Raw genomic sequence first — 25494 nt, 5'->3', positions numbered from 1 at the left:
AATTTCAATTGGATGCCTTTTGGGGAAAAGGGAACGTCAGGGATGGGGGTTAGCTGCTCTTCGTCATGTTTGACTCTTAAAAGGGACCTAGAACTATGCATTTCAAATCAATTGAGCCTCTTCTACAATTTACACGACCACCCATTCCATAGAAACATTATATGGCTCTGGGGTATAACTTACGACACTTACAATAGTTTTTTGGGGATTCTGTCCATCCCAAAGGGCCTTTTAATATGATCTTTGGACTATTTTTGAACAAATGGCAATCTAATTTTTTTTTTGTCGGATTTATTATAAGAAAAATAATACATAGGAGGGGTCGGGGCTGCCCATGATTCCTTTGACTCTTAAAAAGGGAACTAGAGCATCTGGCTTCAAATCCAGCTACAGAACCCCCTCTGTAGCTTATACGACCATGCTTTCCATAAAAACCTTATATGCCCTTAGGGCATAACTTACAACCCTTGCGCTGAGGGCTCTAGGGGAGGATTGTCATCCTCAAAGACATAATTTTAGACCTTTCAATTACCTCACAATTTTGATTAGACGTGTTTTGGGAATTGATGGACGTGGGAGGGGGGGGACATTTTTATTTCCAATCAAATGAGCCTTTTTTGAAGTTTCCATGAAAACAAATAGCTATCTAAGAATTCTTGTCAGATGCACTTCGGGAAAATACGAGGTGTTTGGAGGGGGGATCCAATCTCTGACCACATTGAATCAACCAGCTCGTGGTAACGAACTGTAGTAAGGAGCGACCCGGCTCAATAGTAAACGAAACTCTAAAAACGGAATTTTGATGCTAAAAGACACATCAAAAGAATCAGATTTTCATGCTAATTTTGAATATATAAGTTTCATCAAATTTAATCTTTGTCATCAAAAGTTACGAGCCTGAGAAAATTTGCTTTATTTTGGAAAATAGGGGAAAACACCCCCTAAAAGTCAAAGAATCTTAACGAAAATAACACCATCGCATTCAGCGTATTAGAGAACCTTATAGCAACAATTTCAACTTCCTATCTGCAAAAATGTGGAATTTCGTATTTTTTTGCCAGAAGACAGATCACGGGTGCGTGTTTATTTTTTTTTCCCCAGGGTCATCGTATCGACCAAGTGGTCTTAGAATGTCGCAAGAGGGCTCACTCTAACGGAAATGAAAAGTTCTAGTGCCCTTTTTTAGTGACCAAAAATTGGGGGGCACCTAGGCCCCTTCCGACGCTCATTTTTTTCCCAAAGTCAACGGATCAAAATTTTGGGATACCATAATAACTATGTCTTCAGGATGACTCACTCCCCCACAGTTCCTGGGGGAGGGGCTGAAAGTTACAAACTTTGTCCAGTGTTTACATACAGTAATGGTTATTGGGAAGTGTACAGACGTTTTCAGAGGAATTTTTTTGGTTTGGGGGTGGGGTTAAGGGGAGGAGGCTATGTATGAGGATTTTGCTTGGAGGTTTATGTCATGAGGGAAGAGAAATTCAATGAAAAGGGCGCGGAATTTTCTAGCATTACTATAAAAAAAGACAATGAAAAAAAAACATGAAAAAGTTTTTTCAACTGAAAGTAAAGAGTTGCATTAAAACTTAAAACGAACAGAGATTATTACGCATATGAGGGGTTCTAAAAACACCTTAGCATAAAGAGCGAGGTATTTAGGAGGAGATAAATACCGTGCTCTTTATGCTAAAGTATTTCTAGTAATTTCAACTATTTATTCTATGGCCTTTCTGATTCAGGGGTCATTCTTAAAGAATTGGGACAAAACTTAAGGTTTTGTGTAAAGAGCGAGGTATTAAGAAGGGGACAAACCCCCTCATATAGATAATAAAAAATATAAGAATATAAAAGTTTGTTACGTAAGTTAATTCTTAAGTTACGTATATTTTTTACTAATAAAAACGTTCGTTAAAAATTTAAAATTCTAGTTGCCTTTTTAAGTAACCGAAAAATTGGAGGCCAAGTAGGGCTCCTTACCCACCCATTATTTCTCGAAATCGTTTTACCAAAACTAAGAAAAAGCCATTTAGCCAAAAAAAGAATTAATATGCAAACTTCATTTTAATAATTTATGTGCGGAGAGCCAAAATCAAAAATGCATTAATTCAAAAACGTTCTGAAATTAAATAAAGAAAACTAGTTTTTTTTAACTGAAAGTAAGGAGCGACATTAAAACTTAAAACGAACAGATATTACTCCGTATATGAAATGGGTTGTCCCCTCCGCAATCCCTTGCTCTTTACGCTAAAGTTTGACTCTTTGCCACAATTCTACTTTTTAAAACAATTAAAAACTTTAGCGTAAAGAGCGAGGGATTGCTGAGGGGACAACCTATTTCATATACGGAGTAATTTCTGTTCGTTTTAAGTTTTAATATCGCTCCTTACTTTCAGTAAAAAAACTAGTTTTTTTAACTTAAAAAGTTTTTTAATCTTAAAAAGATTACTGCAACCTCTGATTACCTATCTAATGAGTCCTTTCCGGAGTTTATATGACCACTTTACACGCCCCGGGGTATAACTTGCAACCTTGGCCCTGGGGGCTATTGCAGGGGGTGGAGGGGGGTGGGGGGCTTGTCATCATCAGTTTGACTCTTTCTCTCAGTTCTACTTTATAAAACAGTAAATGACTTTAGCGTAAAGAGCGGGACGTTGAGGAGGGAACAGCCCCTTGCATACACGCGGTAATTTCTGTTCGTATTGATTTTTAATGTTGCCCCTTACTTTCAGATAAAAAACTTGTTTTTGTTTATTTAATTTCTGAATATTTTTGAATTAATGCATGTTTGATTTTGGTTCTCCGCAAATGAATAATTAAAACGGAATTTGTGTATTATTTTTTTTTGCTCGATAGCTTTCTCTTAGTTTTGATCAAACGATTTTGAGCAAAAAGGTGGGGGAGGAGGCCAAGTTGCCCACCGATTTTTCGGTTACTTAAAAAGGCAACTAGATTTTTTAATTTTTAACGAACGTTTTTATTAGTAAAAAATATACGTAACTTACAAATTAACTTACATAACGAACTTCTATATTCGTATATTTTTATTATGTATATGAGGGGGTTTGCCCCCTCGTTAATACCTCACTCTTTACACTGAAGCTTTAATTTTGTCCCAATTCTTTAAGATTGCCCCCAGAATCACAAAGGCTGTAGAATAAATAACTGAAGTTACTAAAAAATACTTTCGCGTAAAGAGCGAGGTATTTAGGAAAAGATCAACCCCCCATATGCGTACTAATCTCCGTTCGTTTTAAGTTTTAATGCTGGTTGTTACAGTGGAAAAAACTTTTTATATCTTTTTTTCATATTTTTTTAAATAGTGCTAGAAAATCATGTGCCCCGTTCATTGAATGTCTTCTCCCATGACAAATTCCTCCAAGGGAAGATCTTCCTACGTAGCCCTCTCCCCTCAAAAACCCCTCCTCAACGAAAAAATTCACCTTAAAAGGTCTGTACACTTCCAAATAACCATTACTATATGTAAACGCTGGTCAAAGTTTGTAACCCCTCCCCCGGGGACTGTGGGGGAGTAAGTCAGCCCAAAAGACATAGTTATTAGGTTTTTCGACTCTACTGAACAAAATGGGTATCTCAAAATTTTGATCCGCTGACTCTGGGAAAAAATGAGCTGGGAGGGGGCCTAGGTGCCCTCCAATTTTTTGGTCACTTAAAAGGGGCACAAGAACTTTTAATTTCCGTAAAAATGAGCCCTCCTGCAACATTCTAGGACCACTTGGTCGATACGGTCACCCCTGGGGAAAAAAAAAACAAACAAATCAACACGCAACCGTAATCGGTCTTCTGGCAAAAAATACTAAGTTCCACATTTTTGTAGATAGGAAGTTGAAACTTCTACAGTAAGGTACGCTGAATGCGATGGTCTGATTTTCGTTAAGATCCTATATCATTTAGGGGGTGATTCCTTCTATTTTCCAAAACAAGGCAAATTTTCTCAAACTCGTAACTTTTGATGAGTAAGACTAAATTTAATAAATCTTATATATTTAAAATAAGCATAAAAATATTATCCTTTTGAAGTATCTATTTGTATCAAAATTCCATTTTTTAGAGTTTCGTTTACTATTGAGCCGGGTGTTCCATAATTGATGTCAATGTGTTTATTACCACAATGGGGTTCTGACAATATAAAAAACATACCTGTCATACCCTGGAACAGCCACCATGCCCCACCACTGCAGCTGGCTACAATGGTATATTCTCCAAAGAAACGTCAAATAACGTCCTGCAAAGAGAATATTCTGACAAGAGATCCTAGGACTTGGAACATCTTTTGCTCGCGCATAGAAGAAAACACCCACGATGTTTGCGAAACTCCAAGTTGTCTATAATTTTCTTTTATGCATTAATACATCTATATCGACCTCTTGAAGTACCAATCACAGGGAAAAATCTGAGGTTTTGAATTGCTATGTGGAAACTTACACAATCAAAAATATGATTGATAAATATGATTAATATCTTATTAGATGTCGCTGTTTTTTTTATAATTATTTTGAATTACGAAAATGCTTCAAAATTATCTGGTATATGGTAAATATATTAAAACGGGGAGATTTTAATATATATATATATATATATATATATATATATATATATATATATATATATATATATATATATATATATATATATATATATATATATATATATATATATATATATATATACACACACACATATATATATATATATATATATATATATATATATATATATATATATATAAATATATATTAAACATATGTATAAATATATGTATGTATTTCCATTTCATGCATTCAAAAAAAGTTCACATAGGAATAGTAAGGTACATAAATATGGTACCTTAGAAATTAAGACGATCTAGAAATTAATTTTTATTGAGAAACAGCTCTTTATGCAGTCGTTGATAATAGCGGGTACTTAGTTAGAGAAGAAAACGTGGGTGAAGAAAAAACACCAAAAAGTAAGCTAAAAATCTGTGGGACCTAAAAGCTTAATTTTCTTTTGATGGTAGTTGCAGGGTTGCCACCCCTAGCGATTTATCCCTATTTCTAGTGTGTTTTTATGTTACTTCAGCAAGAAAGTCACAAATCAGCACACAAATCTTAAGATTATTGAAGAAAATCACTAAAATCTAGTGATTTTTTCACTGAGCGGCAACTTGGGGTCTTTGGGAATCAGCACAGGGTTAATGTTTGAATTCTTATGAACGGAAAGCGTTATCAGTTTTCTAGTTTATTTTAATTTCATGATTCAACGTGACAACGTGACAGCATTGCTGGAAATGTCCTAATGCCTTAAAAAGTTCATAGTTTTGGCACAGCCAAAAGAACAATTTTAGAGAGATTTTGGTTCTCAGGTACTGGTGGCGTAATGTGGTCAAAACCCTGGGAAAGGGAGGCAAAGTTGGAGCCAATTTTCCCAATTCAAGGGAAAATGACAGCCCAAATAGTACCATAAAAGCAAAGGTATATTAAAGAAAACTGATCTGTTTCTGAGGGTGCTTGAATTATGTAGACCTACCTTAGTTCTGACAGGATTTTGGTGACGCTAAATTTCAGCTGGAGGGGGAGGGGGTAAACTAGGGTCCGGGGGAGTTTACCCTTGCTGAATAGTAATTTACGCCCCTGTCTTGTATTAATAAACTTTAAATGGGTTCCGGGGGTAAAACCTACTGTGTTTATTTTGAGGTTCCTAATGCCTTGCTATGAGGCGTTATTTTAACGCCTCATACGAGGCCTTGCTATGAGGCGTTATATTTACTATGAGGCTATTTTGCTATGAGCCACTTGATGAAAATAGAGTATTTTTAAATAAAGTTCATTAAGGTTTGGTATCTTTTATCGTTTGTTGTTTTGTTTTTTTGGTATTTCATTACAAGAAAACCTAGTAAAACACATAAAAGCCAAATAAAATATTAATCTTTTATTTTCTTTGGATCGTAAGGAAACACGCACATACGCAATAACTAACTAAAATCACAGTCATTTAAAATATGTAATACACTTTAAGAGTCAAAAACTTATTTGATACAAAATATCTCATCTTGAGAAACAGCTACATAACAATAAATCAAATTTTATTGAATATATTCAAATTCATTCTAAACTTAAGGCATTACATATCTCTTTGTAAAGTATAAAAACAACGACTAGTAAATAAATATTTTACAGCATAAATACTTTTATTAATAATGTCTCTGAGGGGTTGCACCCTCTCCACCATTCGGTGCAAATCTCGGACGTCACTTTTTACGGTATTTGACACACTTCCACCACGCCAAGCTTATACAAAGCATGTCAGACTTGTACTATGCGTCGCACATCCCACTTGGTATACACAATTTTTAAAACTGGAAATCCCTACAAGGGCCCGATCCAAGGGGCCGGGGAGAGTGGACCGCCAAGATATTTCTGGCACAGTCATTCTGTTCTTTTTTTACTCTTAAAAATTGTCAATTTGGTCAGTTACTAGAGCCCATGTAACATTGCCCTCCCTCCCCCCCGATTTTGTTCTAGATCCACCTATGATCCCTAGGACGTCTTTCCCGTATTACAAGCGTGCAATAGCCGAAAATATTACGAGTATGTCGGTACTGTTATCATCACTGGTAGCATATGAAGATGTAAAAAATAAAATTAAAGCTAAAAAAGAGGGAAAACAAGTAAGTGTCACTTTCAACTTATGAAACTTATTTCAACTTTGTACTTCATAAAATGGTAGAGTAAATGAGAATTTCTGCGAATCATATTTTGTGCAATAGCACTTGATAAAGAAAAAAGAAAAGAAAAGAAAAATTAAAATCACACATTTCTTTGAACAAAATATCTAAATGGAGTTGCGTTTGAATTAGTTTTCTGACGTAATCGACAAAACAACTTATTTGAAAAAGTAGGAAACAAAGTTGGCTCACAATATAAATATTTACTCAGACTTCAGAGGTGGATTTGGTGATTAAATTCTTGTGGGGCCGCTATGCTAATGAGAATATTATGTTAAAACATCAAAGCGCAAAAGTACACTCTTTTATTGGATATTGTTAGTCCAATTTTTTGTCTTTTATTTTAAACCAGGTGAACTATTCAGTACTTCAAAATTATAATGAATAAAAATATCAAAAATATAATCTAAATAATTTTCTAGTGGATTCGTAAAACTGGTAGCAGATCTCTCAACCTTAGAGCTCCCAGGCCAGTAGCCAACACTAGCCTATAAGGAAATAGACCTCCTGGGTATCCTTGATTATAAACATGAATAATTGACGGTTGGTATGATAGGTAGGCCTGTTTAGATACGCCTGTGCAGATACGACAGAAGCAACAAACGTAAGGAAATGAAATTCGAGTTTACATTTGGTAGGTATTAAATAAAACGCAACAATTAGTTTTTTGTAAAAATAATTAACGATATAAAACTATTGAATTTAGGTTATCATTAAGCTTCGTTTTTTTTATCTATGTCTTTTTACATCTTGTTTTGTGACTTTTTTCATACCTTGACACGAAAAAAGATAAGAGTCTTATAGCTGAATTTGACAACGACCAAAGATTTTTATCCAGAGAAAACAGGAGCGGGGACTCAGCCATGAAATAATCTATTTTTATCCATAAAAAGGCCCGAAAGTCTGCATTATTGGGTGATGTTTTAGCAGTGGGTGGAGGGTAGGGCATTCCAACTTTTTACTTTTGGGCCCTGCCTGGATTTAGGTTATACTTGGCATTGACATTTTGCTTTAGTTTTTGAATCAGCTCATTAACATAAGGACCCATAAGAAATTTTGGTCAAATATTCAGCGGATGAAAAATATTAAGATGAATTATCGTCAAATTATTAAAAAATCTAAATCCAGGGTACAATGATCAGAAACCCTGGGTGTTTTCCCAATCTTGGTTTCAGTATAAGCAAAACACTTCATATTGCTTTAGAATATCACTAGAATTATTCACAAATTGTGATAGTCATGCAAAAGCTGCTGAATATCGTTACTGCTATGCACAAGTCCTGAAGTCGCTAAATGCATGTGGTATGCAGCTGCTTCACTTTTAATGAGATCACCATAGATACTAGCAGCACCTTGAGACGGCACTTCTGTCATTTGCTGCGTTAGCTGAGGAACAGGAGACGGAGTATCTAATCCTCTTGTCGGATCTCCATCTAAGCTCTCACTGCCAGAGTCTAAACCACTTGCTCCACCGTCGTCCTTAGATCCTGGGGGCCTACAAAATTGTTACAATTATTGTCGGTATTTCTACATTTTCTGTTTGTTTGTATATCTACAATTTTGCAGGTAAGATAAAACTTCACAACTCTAAGTTATTGGTTTTGATTCATCAAAATTAGTTCGACAGATTTCCAGTATTCGATCAATAAAGATTCTACATTATACTTTTCAGTCCATTTGTTGTTGTTTTTTTGTCAGAAGAAACGCTATGGCAATTTATTTAAGTTTTTGCAATTGATATTATGAAATATAAGCATACAAATCTAAATTTTTTTTTCTATCCTTAACTTTTAACTGCCGCCAAAATTTAACAAGGTACGCCAGAGTTTTTTTCTGAAAATATTGAAGTCACAATGTCACATACTATCATCTTTGTGGTTTTGTGAGCAACTTCAGGTAAGCTGGGGATTTTTGGCTCGTATTCCCTCAAAATCCAGTTAGTTTCGCAAAGGCTCATATATATATATATATATATATATATATATATATATATATATATATATATATATATATATATATATATATATATATTTACAAATGTTACTTAATTTATTTATGTTTTGCCTTTGTTTCAAGCTATCTCCTTAACGTACTTTCTTCTGTGAGTTACTTTTACGATTATAATGAGTTTCAAAAATAGATCCCTCACAAACCCCCTAGTTTGAAATTGATTTTGAAATTGATGACGGTATCAAAACTTTCCATTCAAATTTTAAAAAAGAACGATATTTGTGTACTAACGTATAAACGAGATAATTTACATAAATATCCGGAACAAATATATTTCGTGGTATTGTTTTACGATACTATATTGTACTATTTAAGTTTTCAATCACTACCACCTCCCCCACCCCCTTATCTCGAAGATAGGTGATAATCATTACTGAAAGATACTAAACATAAAAAAAGTGTTTTTTTTTCAACTGAAAGTAAGAAGCAACATTAAAACTTAAAACGAACAGAAATTATTACATATATAAGGGGGTTTGTCCCCTCGTCAATACCTCGCTCCTTACGCTCAAGTTCTAATTTTCTTCCAATTTTTTTAGAATGACCCCTGAATTATAAAGGCAGTTTAATTAGAATAAATAGCTCTTTTGAAATTACAAAAAAAAACTTTGGCATAACGAGTGAGGTATTGACGAGGGGGCTAACCCCCTCATATACGCAATAGTTTCAGTTCGCTTTAAGTTTTAATGTTGCTCCTTACTTTCATTTAAAAAACTTTTTTTTAAAGTAATTTCTGATCGTTTTGAAATAACGCTGGGAAATCCCTCCCCCCTTCATGAAAAATTATATTCACCCATGAAAAATTCCTCAGTGGAAAGATCCTCCTACGTAAACCCCTGACTCTGCCCCCTGGGAACTATAGGGGATTAAGCCACCCTCAAAGACATAGCTGTTAGATCTTTCGGCTATGCTGAACAAAATGGCTATCTCAAAATTTGGATCCAGTGACTTTGGAAAAAAATGAGCGTGGGAGGGGGCCTAGTTAACATCTAAATTTTTGGTCATTTAAAAAGGGCACTAGAACTTTTAATTTCTGTTCGAATGATCCCTTTTGCAATATTCTAGGACCGTTGTGTTGATACGGTCACATATGGGGAAAAAACAAAGAAACACAGATCCCTGATTTTTCTTCTGGCAAACAAAAATACGAAATTCCACATTTTTGTAGATAAGAGCTTGAAACATCTACACTAGGGTTCTCTGATACGCTGAAGCTGATGGTGTGATTTCCATTAAAGTGTGATTTTCATTAAGGTGTTATTTTCATTCATTCTCATTCAATGACTTTTAAGGGGTGTTTCTCCCTTTTTTCGAAATAAGGCAAATTTTCTGAGGCTCGTAACTTTTGATGAGTAAGACTAAACTTGATGAAACTTGTATATTTGAAATCTGTAGAAAAATCCCATTCTTTTGATGTATCTACTGGTACCAAAATTCCGTTCTTTAGAGTGTCGGTTACTATTGAGTCGGGTCGCTCCTTACTTACAGTTTGCTACCACGAACTGTTTGATAAAGCAAAGTGATAAATAAGACCGTTTTCGAATTTTGGATATGTTCGTTAACATTAAGCTTAGTATCATTTTTTAACAACATGAGTTAAATTATTATTAGTATCATTTTTTAATTATTAGTATCATTTTTTAACAACATGCAGTTTTTAAACTGCATGTTTGTGCAGTTCGAAACCGCTGTTGAGGTTTAACTCTCATTTTGTTTAATAAATTGCGCAAGGTACTTACGTTGTAGCGGTTATTGTCTCTAATTTATGGGTTAAACCGCATATTTTAGGGGAATTTTGATTGATTAAACTGGTATTTTGCAAATTTTGCAATATTTTTTTTTTAGCAAATTGATTTTACAATTGGCCCTAGAAAAAAAGGTAAAAAGGAATAAGTTACATATGCGTCCATTAATAATTTCATAAAAATAAAATAAAATACAGTCGGAGGTATATAAACCGAATTTAAAACCATGGTCCCATCCATAGGAGGAGGAAGTTACCCAGTTTGGGCTTTCCAAAATGTTTCTCTGACTCATAAACTGGTAAATATACAAGTTAAAAAAATATGCTTCTCCGGAGGAACTAAATGTATTTCTCCGAGTCTTAAATTGGATTTAATAATGCAGGCAAAAAACAAAACCCTTATATGAGACCCTTTGTGAAAGTCCGCGGAAGAAAAGCTCCTTCTTCATTATTTTAGATAATGTGCCTAAAATTAAGGGCCGTCTAAATTCAATTTCGCATACATATCCCTTGCACTTGGGGGGCTTTGGTCCTTTCAGTTACTAAATATTCCCGAAATTTTGAGGCATTTCTTATTCAAATTTTTCAAAAGTTATAATTATTATTATTCCTCTTTTCTCCCCCCAAAAAGATCATACATAAGCCCCCTCCCTTGTAATGTAAAAACAGTAAAAACTGAGTTTTTACGACCACAAAACAAAACAAACAAAAACATTAAGATACCAGTTCAGCAGAGAAACCAAGGCAAAACAAAGGCAGGGGCAGTTCAGAGTTCTGCCAAGTACAGTCACATCATACGACAGCTTTAATCAATTTGTTATATTTTTTGTATAATCGCAACGAACCCAGTTAACTTTCAGTAATCACAGTTATTGTCTCATAAATTTATTTTTTATTACTTTTAGAATTGTTATGAAATTTGGTAAATAACATTTTTACTTCTAAGTTATTCCAAAAAATTTTCTTAGACAAGCTCTGTTCCTTGAGTGGAATACTTGTTATGTTATATGTTTCATCTAAATAAACGATTTAAAACAACAACATCAATGCTAAAGGCTCTTTGATTATTGTTTAAGAATTGGCACCTAACTATTATAGAAATTTTAATGGTAAAATATTCAAAATTTTATTTCGTCTTACTATTTACATTAAAAAAAAATCAAATAGTCCAGGCAACAAGGGTTATCTATATTCAATTCTACGGCTATGACTTTTAGAGTTGTTATGAAATTCGGTAAATAACATTTTTACTTCTAAGTTATTCCAAAAAGAATTCCTTAGACAAGCTCTGTTCCTTGAGTGGAATACTTGTTATGTTATATGTTTTATTTAAATAAACGATTTAAAACAGCAACATCAATGCTAAAGGCTCTTTGATTATTGTTGAAGAATTGGCACCTAACTATTATAGAAATTTTTAATGGTAAAACATTCAAAAGGCTTTTTTTTACTTTTTTATACACTTGCAACTAACGTATTTAACTATTCAGCAATAGTAATCAGACTTCTACAAATTTCATTTATTTTGGCAAAATACGTTTTATTATATATAGGTTTAATTATACAGAGATTTAGATTCAATTTCACGGCTATGTGCTTGAAACAAAAAACTACATAAGTTTTTATGATGAAAAACATTTATACACCAATTCAATAGAGAAAGTACACAGCATGCCGCAAACCGAAGTTGAGACCACAAAATGTTTCACTTGAAAGTCAATATTATTAAGTGTGAAAAGTAAGTGGATTTATTACTTTAGTTTTCATTTATATATAATAATTTGCCAAGTTGGTATCAAGTTTGTAGGAAATTGCCGCTGCTATTATTGAAGCTTAAAAAAATTGCTTAAGGAATAAATATTATAAACAGTGGCCTTTCAAGAGCCCGTATCACCTAGCTGTTCCTATTTTTCTCTAAGTTTTCCAATTCTTCTTTTTATTACGGGCCTTTTTACAACGTTATTCCTTTTCCTTTACTTTATTATTTGTTATTCCTATTTCGTTTTCCTATTCCTTTACTATTCCTATTCGTTATTCCTATTCCATATTCCTATTCCTATTCCTATTTACGTTATTCCTATTCCTTTACTATTTTCCTTTTCAGTAAGGTGTAAACTAAACTTAAACCAGCACGAAGTTTGAAGGGGCGGGGAAAAACAACTCTTGCCCCTGTCATTTTGTATCCGTTTTAAGTTTTACATGAATATTCCTGGTGTTTGTTTTAACTTTGACTTTTTATTAAATGGCTTTATTTTTATTCCTATTCAGGTTCAATATCACTATTTACTTTTTGCTGGAGTTTTATTTTGTTGAAATCTTTTTCTAATTATTCTCCATTTCTTTGTTAATTGACGAAGTCACATTGCTTGTTTGTTGATCACAGGAAGCTTAATAAAGTTATTCTTTTTATAACGGGCCTCAATTCTTTTATAATGTTTTTTTTTTCTTTTTTCTTTCTCCTTAAACTCCCAACCCTAGAGGGTATGTCATGATCTATCTACGTTTATTGTTTACATTTATTGTTAAATTGCTAAATAATAAATCCTAACGAAGTGTAAAAATTGGCTGAAGAAACATAAATATGATTTTTTCAAAAGTCAATATCATAAAATGTTTTTCTTTTATATTTCCTCATTCTCCTTTTTGCTCTGTGTGTTTTTTTTTTTTTTTTCATTTTTTTTGTTCGCCTTTCATTCCAGCCCCTTGAACCTTGTGTGTGTGTTGGGGGGAGGGAGGGCTCAGGATAATTTTTTTGGATTTGTTTTGCACCCGATTGGCACGTAAACGAATAGTCAAAGGGATATTTTTTGCGCAAATAATGATTCATAAAAAAGAAATATCCCATTTGTTTTTTGTCAAGCAATGATATTTATTATAGGGTCAATTTGACTCCATTTACAAATCAATTTGAATAAAGTATACACTTGAAAATATTTTACTTGTCTGAGCTATTAAGTAAATATATATAAAAGAAAATGACCCAATTGTTATTGAGCACTAAATATTTTTTACAAAGCCAGTTTGACTAATTCCGTTCTCACTATAGCTTCAATTTAAAAATAGATCTCAACTAGCTCATCACTTAAGATTATTCTAATCACCTAAGTAACTAACTAAATACCCCCTCCCAAAAGAAAAGATAAAATGGTCTATGATTGAGAGAGCAATAACTCTTTTTATAATGTTGTAGTGTTTATTTCTTGTTTTTTACTTTTACAATACACTGGGTGAAAGATCAAAACGCCACTTGTGGGAAAAGGGCCAACTAATTACATTGCATTTTCTTTTTTTTTTACTAGCTTATGTCTTACATAATAACCTAAGCTAAAGTATTCTACACCCAATGAGAAAACTGCTTATTTAAACGCAAAAGAATTCCGTAATTTCAGAAAATTTGAGGTTAGATCCATACAAATTTGTGTTTTTCAATTGTTTTATTTAATATTTATGTTGATTTTTATTTATGTTTAATTAATAATCTTGTTTTAATTTTATCACTTCCGCCAGGTTAGACTGCACTGTCAGAGGCGCTTCCAGTTTATATTCCTGTTAAACTCATGCTTAAGGATAAAAGTTTCTATTCTCGTCTGTTTGCCCTCCTCTTTACTCTTTATACCTTTTTATTCCTCCTTATTAGGGTGTAGCTAGGCCTTGAATAGTACATCAAACAGTTTGTGGTAACGAACTGTGGTAAGGAGCGACCCGGTTCAATAGTACCAAACTCTAAAAACGGAATTTTGATACCAATAATTACATCAAAAGAATACGTGGGAAAATCTTTCCCTGGAGGAATTTATCACGAGGGAAGAGACAGGGGGCGCGGGATTTTCTAGCATTATTTAAAAAAAAAATGAGAAAATAAATGATTTTTTTTCAAGTGGAAGTAATGAGCAGCATTAAAACTTAAAACAAACATAAGATATTACGTATATAAGGGGATTCGTCTCTTCCATAATACGTTGCTCTTTACGCTAATTTTAGTATTTTCAACTATTTATTCAACGGCCTTTGTGATTCAGGGGTAATTCTTAAAGGTTTGGGACACAATTTAAGCTTTAGTGTGAAGAGCGAGGTATTGACGAGGGGGCGAACCCCCTCATATACGTAGTAAAAATACACAAATATAGAAGTTTGTTACGTAAGTTAATTCGTAAGGTACGCATGTTTATTACTTACAAACATTTTCATAAAAAAAAATCTAGTTGCATTTTTAAGTAACCAAAAATTGGAGGGCAACTAGGCCTCCTCCCCCACCGCTTTTTATCAAAATCGTCCGATCAAAACTATGGAAGGCCATTTAGCGAGAAAAAAAAATGCAAATTTCGTATTAATTATTCATGTGCGGTGAGCCAAAATTAAAACATCCATTAATTCAAAAACGTTCAGAAATTAAATAAAGAAAAACAAGTTTTTTTAGCTGCAAGTAAGGAGCGACATTAAAACTTAAAACGAACAGAAATTATTCCGTATATTAAAGAGGATGTCCCCTCCTCAACACCACGCTCTTTACGATAAGGTTTTTTTATTGTTTTAAAAAGTAGCGTTGTAAAAAAGAGTTAAACTTTAGCGTGAAAGCTTTTGACAAAAAGTACAAAATTCTGCATTTTTGTAGATGGGAGCTTCAAAGTTCTACACCAGGGTTTTGGATGCGCTGAATCATATGGTGTATATGTATATATATATATGTATATATATATATATATATATATATATATATATATATATATATATATATATATATATATATATATATATTAAATAATCATCAATATTTGATTCTTTGTTTTGATGTTTGTTGTTATTAAGAATCTGTTTCTTTTAGTTACGGTCACATACGAGGTTTCCGTTTATTTCTTATCTTATGGGGGAAAACGTTTGGTTGCAATTTTAGAAATTTTCAAAGAAGAAATCACTCAATTCTTGCACGAGTACCGTTCCTAACAATGTCTTATGACTGTTACTTAAAATTGCTCTTTCTAAGTTTAAGAAAATTTGTTGCAAAAATAAAACAAAAAAAAAACTACATTTAAGAATAATAGATACAACAGTTCCTCGCCATAGCATGGAACAATCCTGAACGTCGTCAGTCTAATGGCATAGACGCGAGGTACATGATTGTAGGATTTATTAAAATAGTGATTTGTGTAATCAATTATAACAGCTGATGTCATTTGAAATAAAAATTTATTGACAGCAGTGTATTTTACAACCAAGGTCATAAGTTTATCATCAGACTTTTACCAAACTAAACAAGGTTTTAGCAAAGAATTAATTAAAGTAAAGCCAATTAGAAAAATTTCCATAAACCTTTGTTATTATCGTAAGCTTGTATTAACTGAAGTCCTTGAATAAAGAGTTTTCTGAGAATCGGCGTTTACCCATGCCCCCCACGCCCTAGGAAAATGCCCCTGTGGAAGATATTTGGTATTTGTCTGTTAAACAGAAAACATTCAAGAATTACGCTCAGATCTGACAAAAAACCGGTTTGGCTCTCTGGAATTGGTTGTGATTAGCTGATTTTGAGAGTGGAAAACAACGATGTAAGTATATTTTAATTAAATATTTAATGTTCAGGGATGGTTAGGGGGAAGGTTAAATTGGGTTAGGTATTTAATAAATAAGTTCTGGGTGACCAGCTTTTCATTTTCCTTTGTTGTAGTTTCCATATTTATGTTTCTACACCACTACATTATCATAATATTTTGGCTATTATGATTATATAATATATATAGCATTAGGATTAACCTAACTTCACATCTTGGGTGGGTTCTATTTTACGAGCAAGTACCAAATATCTCACGGAAATGCCCCCTTCCCTGCGGAATATTCCTTTTAGATGATTCCTACCCACATAATAAAGAATTTTTATCTATTTTTTCCCAGAGGTACTTAATTATGGAAGACGTGGTCGTATAAAATTTGGAGGGGACCCCCCGACTCATTCGATGGCTAATTAAAAGTTCTTGTGCAATTTTAAAAGTCAACACTGATGGGCAGGCAACAACCCCTCCCATCACTTTCGTTGGGAGCTTAAAACTTCTACAAGAGGGCTTTCCGATACGCTGAATCTCATGATGTGATTTTTATTAAGATCCCTTGACTCTTAGGAGGTAATTCCTCCTTTTTTGAAAATTAGAGAAATATTTTCAGGCGCGTAGTTTTGATGGGTAACATTAAGCCTAATGAACCTTAAATATTTTTAATAAGCATACTAAGTCAATTCTTTGATATATCTGTTCGTATTAAAATTCTATTTTTTAGAGTTTCGGCTACTATTGAGCCGTTTCGCTCCTTACTTACAGTTCGTTAACACAAACTGTTTGTTATCATAATTATGGTAAGATCGAAACAAATAAAGTCTTATCAATCAATTCGATCAATTCGATTTTTACTGTTTTAAAAAGTAGAGTTAAGAAAAAGAGTCAAACTTTTGCGTAAAGAGGAAAAGCCCCTTTCATATACGGAGTAATTTCTGTTCGTTTTAAGTTTTAATGTTGCTCCTTACTTTCTGTTAAAAAAAACTTGTTTTTTTTATTTAATATCTTTAAGAGAAGGACCGTCAAAACTTCTAAAACAGAATTAAAATTTAGAAACCCATGGAGAATATAATACATTATGGAAACTATCGTAAAATCTCAAGATCCAATGGAAGAGGGGGGGGGCTGCAGTAGTAGCTTTTGACCCTACACATAAAAAGGTAATGGGGGCTTTGGGCTACGGCTCAAAACTATCAAGACTGTCTTTCTCGATTAATGGTGTCATCATGACATGAGATGGCGAGACAAATGAAACCACTAACAGTTGTGTTGCCCACACTGGCTTTGTCCAGGGATAGATTGTTAGCAACAAAGGCAGTAGGCTCTTAGTCCAAGAAGACGGGAGATTTTCAAAATGAGGCAGAGACACACCGGGTGATTGAGGTGTCACATCAAAGAACGCATAAGCTGGTGAATTGCTTGAAAATATATAGGAAATTAAGGGAGAAATCATAAAATCTTGCAATTTTACAGGGCTGTGGGGCAGCAGAGCACTCCTCTCGGAGTGCTCTTTTATGTGCCTGATTGAAACCTAACGGGCAGTAGGATACCGTTATTTCATTACAGATAGTGGATAATTTACAAAATTCCATGTTTTTGTGAAGCAAATTTAAATGACGTAGATAACTTCGAAGACCACACTGCCTTTCCATGACGACAGTATAACAGTTCAAAATAGGGATGAAAACTTTTAATAGACTTGAACAGATATAAAATTTTTAACTGGATATTTCGAACACATATACAGTGTTCATCATCAGCAGTAAAACTAGTTTTACTGCTGATGATGAATACTGTACATGTGTTCGAAACATCCAGTTAAAAATTTTGTATCTGTTCACTATCTATTAAAAGGTTTCATCCCTATTTTGAACTGTTATACTTTCGTAAATTTAAATGACCGACCTGCTCAACATATAAAAACTATTCTCAAATTAAGGAACACAAAAAGCTAAATATTCTCAGCAAAAATGTGAATTCCACAATCTCAAATGTTATTAAAATCCCATTAACAGCTCCCGTGTCGGTGGGGTTCACATTTAACTGTGATTTACCTTGATTTATTATAACCAAGCATTTTTCCGTCATAATTCTGTATAGCTAAGACACATGTTCAGTCGTAAATTCTATAAATTGCTCGGAGGTCTTTCTTTATGATAAAATGAAAAAAAAAATGTAACCACAAGTAGGATATTAAGTTTCGTTGTGCTGGGTGATTTTTTCTGAAAGATCTTAGAAACCCAACTGTTATTTTACTTGAAATTTTGTTGAAAGTTATGATGTGGTTTTTAATGGAACTCGGCGTGGGATTTTGAATTCGACAGATGGAAATTGAAAAATAACTTTAACTTGTCACATTAGTTGATGATTGTCGCGAGGAGACAAAAGAAAAAAGAAGAAATGATTAAATTTACCTGATTTTGGTCTACCGTTTTGAACTAATGCACTGAACAATAATTAAATAATTTAAATATTAATAAATAAATATAAATAAATAATTTAAAAGATAGCAAAAACCTGAATTAGGAAAAATGCTTTGACAATTTAAATTACAACAAAACATTTTTCTTTTCTATATCGAAACTCAAAAGATTAAAAAAAAAACTCCAATAGCAAAAAGAAAGAAAGAAAAAACTCACATCTAGTCATTGTCGAAGCTAAAATTTGACTCTGTTGATAATATGTTTCCTCGGAATTTCGAGGACTCTATTGAAGTTTAAGGCTCATTTCTGCTTCTTCTCGAAGTCCACAGTCAAGTCCAATTAAAAACAGGAATTTATGGATTGGTCTATTTCTACTGATCTAATGGAATGTAATCTTTGATTTTATTTCCCCAAAATTTTACTTAGTTAAACGTTTTTTTTACTTTTAACAGTTTTAGTTTAGCTTTTAGTTTTACAGCCATTAAGGTTGAAAATGCCGCATTACTGGGTATATACCGTGTTTCAAACAGTAAGCTGTAGAAAAAAATGTGGTTCAATCCCACTTTTTAGGGGTATAATGAGGGAAAGGTTGAGTTGGCTAGGACAGGTTTTGCAGATAAAGGATGACAGATTGATGGATATTGTCCTTTTCAGCAAACCATCTATGGCCAGATGAAAAGCGAGTCATCCCTGAAGGGGCTGGAAAACGTAAGAAAGAGTTTCAAGGCAATTGGAACTTTTCGGAAGGGGGCAAAGAGGGAAGCTATAAATATATTGGGATGCGAGAGACGCGTGCACAGCTCTGTTATCCTCAAGAGGCTTAGTGCTGCAGTGAGTTGCTAGTAGTAGTTGTAGTAATAGCCGTTTTTGATATGAAATAAACAATCTCTAAAATACTTTTTCATCGATTTCTTTGAAAAATAAAACGCTATTGGCGAACTATTTACCTAAAATGCTTTGATTTTCAGAGATTCCATTTTTTACTTTTTCTTGAAGGTGGTCTTCAACTTAAATTAAAACTCAAATTTATGGATTAGTCAAGGATTTTTGGTAGACCGATTGGTAAAAATAAACACTGATATAGCTGACCTGTCTTTGTGTTCGGCGGCTCTATCTCTTTGCCTTCTGTTCTTGAACCAATTTGATACTTGTGTTGTCGTTAGCCCTGTAGCTTCGGCAAGTTCTCTTTTCTCTCGAGGGGAAGGATAAGGATTGTGAGAGTACCATTCTCTTAATACTGTTCTTGACTTCTCCTAAAAAGTATTTACAACATGTGAATAGGAAGGAGAATTTGACTCACGTGCCAAACACAAAAAACTGTATGTCACGCAAAGTCTTGTCATTCTCTTTATACTGTTCTTGACTTCTCCTTAAAAGTATTTAAAACACGTGAATAGGAAGAAGACTTTGCCTCACGTGCCAAAAACAAAAAATTGTATGTCACGTAAAATCTTGTCATTCTCTTAATACTGTTCTTGACTTCTCCTAAAAGTATTTAAAACACGTGAATAGGAAGGAGAAATTGGCTCACGTGCCAAACGCAAAAATTTGCGTGTCTCGCAAAATCTTGTCTGACGTACTAAACCCAGAATCTGTTTGTTTGTGAAATAGATCTAGCTATGGGTAACCCATTATAGCAGTGAATCAAAGGCTAGTCAAGTGACTTCATACTAAATGGGTTGTTGAAAGTAGACGAAGAAGATTTGTTATTAGTTTTTATTATAATGAACAAATTATCTAACGAGAAAATTTTGGATTTTAGTTTCTAAATATATATCCGGTTTATTAAGGTTTAAAGAAAGGGGCTTAAATTTCATTTTATATTGCCTTAAATGTGCCAGATTTGGTACTTATTTATTATACGAGAAACACACTCGAGAACTTGAATCGCGAACATGAGACATTACCCGTATTTCACGATGTTAATACCAGACAATTAGCTCTGGCTCGGTGGAAAAGTACAATTTAGCAATATTTTAAGTAAATATTTAGTTGGTATTTTGGTTAGGTTAGTTTAGGTTACGTACTTAATATAATGCACCCTGGGCGGCCCCTCTTCCATAATTTTGTGTTTTAGTTTTCACAGCCGAAGGTAATTGTTTGGTATCAACACTGTGAAAAACGGGTAATGTCTCATGTTCACGATACAAGCACTCGAGTGTGTTTCTCGCATAATACACAAGTACCCCGGATTATCTGAAATATACCTTAAATATTGCTTGAAATATTACCAATAAATTTATCGCAATATTGCCTTAAATATGGATTAGACTGCCAAAGTATGTTTTATTGCCGGTTTGGGTTTGGCTCTTGTTTCTGGATTTTTTGATATATCAACCTGCAAAATCAAGTTTCACTCAGGTCCATCAAAGAAAAACAATAATAGTCACAATTTGAGTTAATTTGTTTGACGTATCTACTGCTACCCCAATAAAAAAAAATTACAGACAGAGACTAAAATTAGGAGGGGTGGTTTGGATGGAAAAATAATTCGAAAATAACGAATAAAATAGGAACTTAAGAAATACAAAAAAAGTCAAATACGCAGCAGGAGGTTGAGTATTAACCTTTCTTTGATAAATGAGCAATAGATATTACAATAAATATAAATTGTGGCAGAGTTCTTGAGGCCACATATCTTTTTTTTCTGTTGTATAATTACGGTTTAGTGAACTTCAGTTAACGAAAACCACAATCATAACGGTATAGATATTGAATAAAATTGCAAAATCTGAATAACTGAAACAAATGGACAATCACCATAAACAATTTAAACGATTTTATTGCAATATGATATTTAAGTTACAGCCAAAAATTTATCGGCCGGTTGTATAATAAAGAAAAAGAGGCATTTGTATGTATAAACAAAAGAAAAAAAAGAAAAAAAAAATTGTCTCTTGAAAATCCTCTGTGTTCATAAACTTATCAAGTTGCAACCTTGTGATGAGAAAGTCACCCTGTTGCATGCCTCTGGGTGAAACCTATTCCACTCCCCTGTAATTGATGAAATATAACTTCTTCTGCTTTTTAACAATGGCACCCCCAACCTTAAAAAAAAGTATGACGTATTCGTCTGCGATCTGTCTGGTAATAGGGAAATAAACAGTGGTATATTTTTACTTGGAATACTGGTCTAGCTGCTTGTTTCTAAAAGTTAAGTTAATATTAAAGATATGGGTTTACAAAGCTTGACTTTTTAGTATTTAAAACCGTCACTGTCTTTGAAAAGAAGGTTTCCAACGCTGCAAGAAGGAATACACTCGAAAGCACGGCTAAAACACGGAGCTCCCGTCAGAATTTAACAATAGCCCGTGAATCACTTGTGAAAAATACCAAGGTTTGAAAACACTTCCCAAGATAATAAATAATAATATACACTGTTCATATACTTTATGCAGATGATAATTTAATGCGTATTCTTCACGCAAGGTTCCAAGATGAAGAATAAAATCCCTAATTCTCAGGAAAAATCGTCCCAAGGGGCAGCCTGGTTTGAACCTCACGTGATGTGCCTATTTGCATGTTCGCCTGAGGTAATTTAAAATGAGCTACATGTTATTGTATCAGTAGACGTTTAAGAAACATTAATCTTAATAATCTTTTATTTAATCTTTTATTAAATCTTTTATTAAATAATCTTTTTAATAAATATCTTGGTATATTGGGCGTGTTTGGTTAAACTAAGATTCACATCACAGATCCTTAAACTAAGGACAATGAATTTAATAACCCAACCTATTTTCAACTTTCAGTTTTATTTTGTACATCGATTTTTTATCCCTCTTCAACATATTGTGCATAGTGAAAAAAATTACTATTTATCATAAGTTAAACTTTAGTGCAAAGAAAGAAGGACTTAAGGGGTGGCAACCCCACTCATGTGGGGATAATATAGTATTTTTTTGTTTTAATTTTCAGCGTCACATTTTATTTTAATTTGAAAAAAATCCTTTTTAAATTTTAATTATGATGAAAAAATTACCTTGAAACAGTAGCTGGTCTCTTCACCATCCCATATGGTGCGAGGAAGAGGAAACTTCCGGCGGACTCGGTATTTCCCAACAGCGCCTAGAGGTCGTCCCCGAAGTTTTTCGGCTTCAATATAATGTGCCTTCAAGTAAAAAAGAATCCATACAAAACAACTGCGCTGAACATTGTAGGGGTCAAATAATATTGCTATGCAACATGATACTTTCTCTGTCTAAACTCATTTATTAACACGAAAATCTTGCTGAGCAACAAAGCTAACAGCGCAAAAAATACAATTGAATCCCCGTTTGAAATAAAGAACCTTGAATTACCCAACTTCAGGGTAGCCACCAGGTCAAAAATGTAATCACAAAAATTTTTGAGAAAGAATGGCTAAATCAGCAAAAATATAGTTGGGGGTGGTTTGGTTCCCGCCACCTGAAAATCTGAATTCTTTGTATTTCCACTATCCATCTGAAAAAATCTTGAAAATCTGGGCACCCCAGATTTTCCAGGGGGGCCAAGCTTCCACCACAAAGGGCCCTTTTCCGGCCATAATTATCCATTATGTCCAACATAATCCATTCTGTTCAAATGATTTGAACTAACTGCACGCCTATTAGCCAAAGAGCGTAATTACCTGACGACTTTTGAGGTAATTACGCTATTTGCTATAAATCATTGTAAACTTTGAAAGTAGGTTAGATTCATAATAAAAGTCTCAAATTCTGTCAAATGCCCCATGCCCACCCCAAGATTTGGCCCAAATGGCGCCTCTGTATAGGTCTGATAGGAAATACTGTACGTAGAAACTAAAATATTACTTTTGCGTTGATAATGGTGATGTTATTATAGCCCAATATCGTTGTCATTCAATTGGCGACAAACAATGTCACTTACCTCATCATCAAAAGTAGGCTCTATGCATGGCTATTACAAGCAAATATGTTGGGAATTGAGAGGGGGGCTAGTAAAACAACATATTGTCAATTTTTACCAACTCCTTTTATTTAACCAGTAACTAAAATAATGGACGTTTTTTCATGCTTTATTATCTAGAGAAAAATTACTTCATATGTTGCTTTGCTGCAATAAACATTTGTAGAACTAATTAGTCACCTAGCAAAGTGACTATTTAGGTGACTAATTAGTCATCTAGCTGTGAATATTGTTGGATTGTTTTTGACGCTTGATGGTACTGGGTAGCAAATTGATTGATGGTAGCTGGGTAGTCCATTTCTACACAATGTTGGATTTCCCAGTAAATCGCTTTACTACCTTAGAATGTCTTTCACAGCTCCTACATTTTCCATTTTCCCAGACAGTATACACTATACATTTTCCCAGACAGTATACTGGACAAACATACCAGAGGAGAAAAAAGGAGTTGCTGTGATAGTATTTTTTTTTTAAGAAAGGGTTTATTCATCAACAATAAACATAAGAAAACCTGAAGTAAAGCTTGTTTAGGTAAATAATTACCTCACTAGACCTATATATAAATTAACTTATGAAAGGTGACGACAATTAAACACCAAAAAACATAACAAGAAATGACAAAAAAAAAATCAAATAAAAAACCATTTGGAACCTGCTATTATCAAACCCAAAAAGTAAAGAATTTGATTAACTTAATAAATAAAGGAACCAGAGAACTCATCACCCATCCGCCTCATAAACCCTAAAACAATCAGATGAGTTGTTTTGGATTGTGCATCAGGGTTGTAACCTCTAGCACCAAAGTGCTATTTTAGCACTATTTTATTATGTATAGCACTGTATCACGTGCTCAGGGTTGCTAAAATACAGTGGAAGTACTATTTTAGCACTATTACAGTCAATTTTTGACTGTAGCACCGAAAATCGCTAGGTAGCACGCAGATTTTAAAAAAAAAAATTTGCGCAAAAAATTGCAGCACTTCAGGAACTAACATGGTGGCAACCCTGCTGTACATCCAGACAACTCTCAACTCTGATTTTGAGAACACCACTAATTTAAATTAATAGATTGTTTCCAGTCATCTATAATTCGGTATCAGAATATGGAATGACCTTCAAAAATGTTTTTTTCATTTGCCATGGGACTCGGCCCATTTTATTTCTTGAAAATATACCTTATGTATTTTTGTGCGGAAGGATATGACATGCATGCAAAGAAGTAGATCAAATATTTTTTATGCTGATTTCAAATATATAAGTTTCATCAAGTTTAGGCTTACCCATCAAAAGTTAAGAGCCTGATAAAATGTGCCTCATTTTCGTGAAAACGGAGGAACACCCCCTAAAAGCTATATAATCCCAGTGAGAATCACACCATCAAATTCAGCATATCTGAGAACGCTACTGGAGAGTTTTCAAGCTCCTATTTTAAAAAAATTATGAAATTTTGTATTTTTTGGCCAAAAAAAAGATCACGGATGCGTCTCTGTTTGCTTTTTTCTCCATGGGTTATCATACTGACTGATTGATCCTAGAATATAGCAAGACGGCTCATTCGATCGGAAATTAAAAGTTCTAGTGCCCTAGGTTACCAAAAATTTGAGGGGAGGCAACCAGGCCCCCACCCAAGCTTATTTTTCCCAAAGTCATCTGATAAAAATTTTGACATAGCTAGTTTGTTCAGCATAGTCGGAAAACTATTAACCATGTCTTTGAGGATTATTTAATCCCAGGGAAGGGTCATAGTCCCGGGGGAAGGGCTGCAAATTATGAGCTTTGCCCGTGGTTTAGAAATAGTATTTTGTTATTGGGAAGCATACAGACGTTCCCAGGGGAGATTTTTGCTGGAGATTTTTTCAAAAGGGCTATTTATTCTAATTAAAAGGCCTTTGTGATTCAGGGGTCATTCTTAAGGGGTTGAAAAAACTTCGAACCTTAGTGTAAAGATCAAGGTATTGACGAGGGGGTGAACCCCCTTATATACTTAATAAATTCTGTTCGTTTTAAGTTTTAATGTTGCTCCTTACTTTCAGTTGAAAACTTTTTTTTTTTTAATTTAATTCCACAAGGCCAAATAATAACCCAAATATTGGAGGTTCTAGAAACCTAATCCTTGTCCTCCCCGCCCTTCAGAAGCTGGATGGG

At 33.7% G+C, this 25494-nt stretch overlaps 1 protein-coding gene across 2 annotated transcripts in view; it reads right to left on the bottom strand.

The window, feature by feature from the left end:
* Nucleotides 1-5916: 5916 nt before the first annotated feature.
* The window catches only part of LOC136028812 (homeobox protein six1a-like), a 42657-nt gene continuing 23079 nt past the window's right edge, over nt 5917-25494 (bottom strand). For both annotated transcript variants that reach the window (XM_065706719.1, XM_065706720.1), the window contains exons 4-6: nt 22424-22552; nt 19531-19694; nt 5917-8222 (exon numbers count right to left, since the gene is read on the bottom strand). In XM_065706719.1, coding sequence (XP_065562791.1) covers nt 7949-8222; nt 19531-19694; nt 22424-22552 — 567 coding nt within the window. In that variant the 3' untranslated portion in view covers nt 5917-7948. The remainder of the gene's footprint in view (nt 8223-19530; nt 19695-22423; nt 22553-25494) is intronic.

The sequence above is a fragment of the Artemia franciscana genome, chromosome 7, assembly GCF_032884065.1.
Source record: "Artemia franciscana chromosome 7, ASM3288406v1, whole genome shotgun sequence".
Lineage (NCBI taxonomy): Eukaryota > Metazoa > Arthropoda > Branchiopoda > Anostraca > Artemiidae > Artemia > Artemia franciscana.
This window is presented reverse-complemented; position numbering and strand designations above follow the sequence as displayed.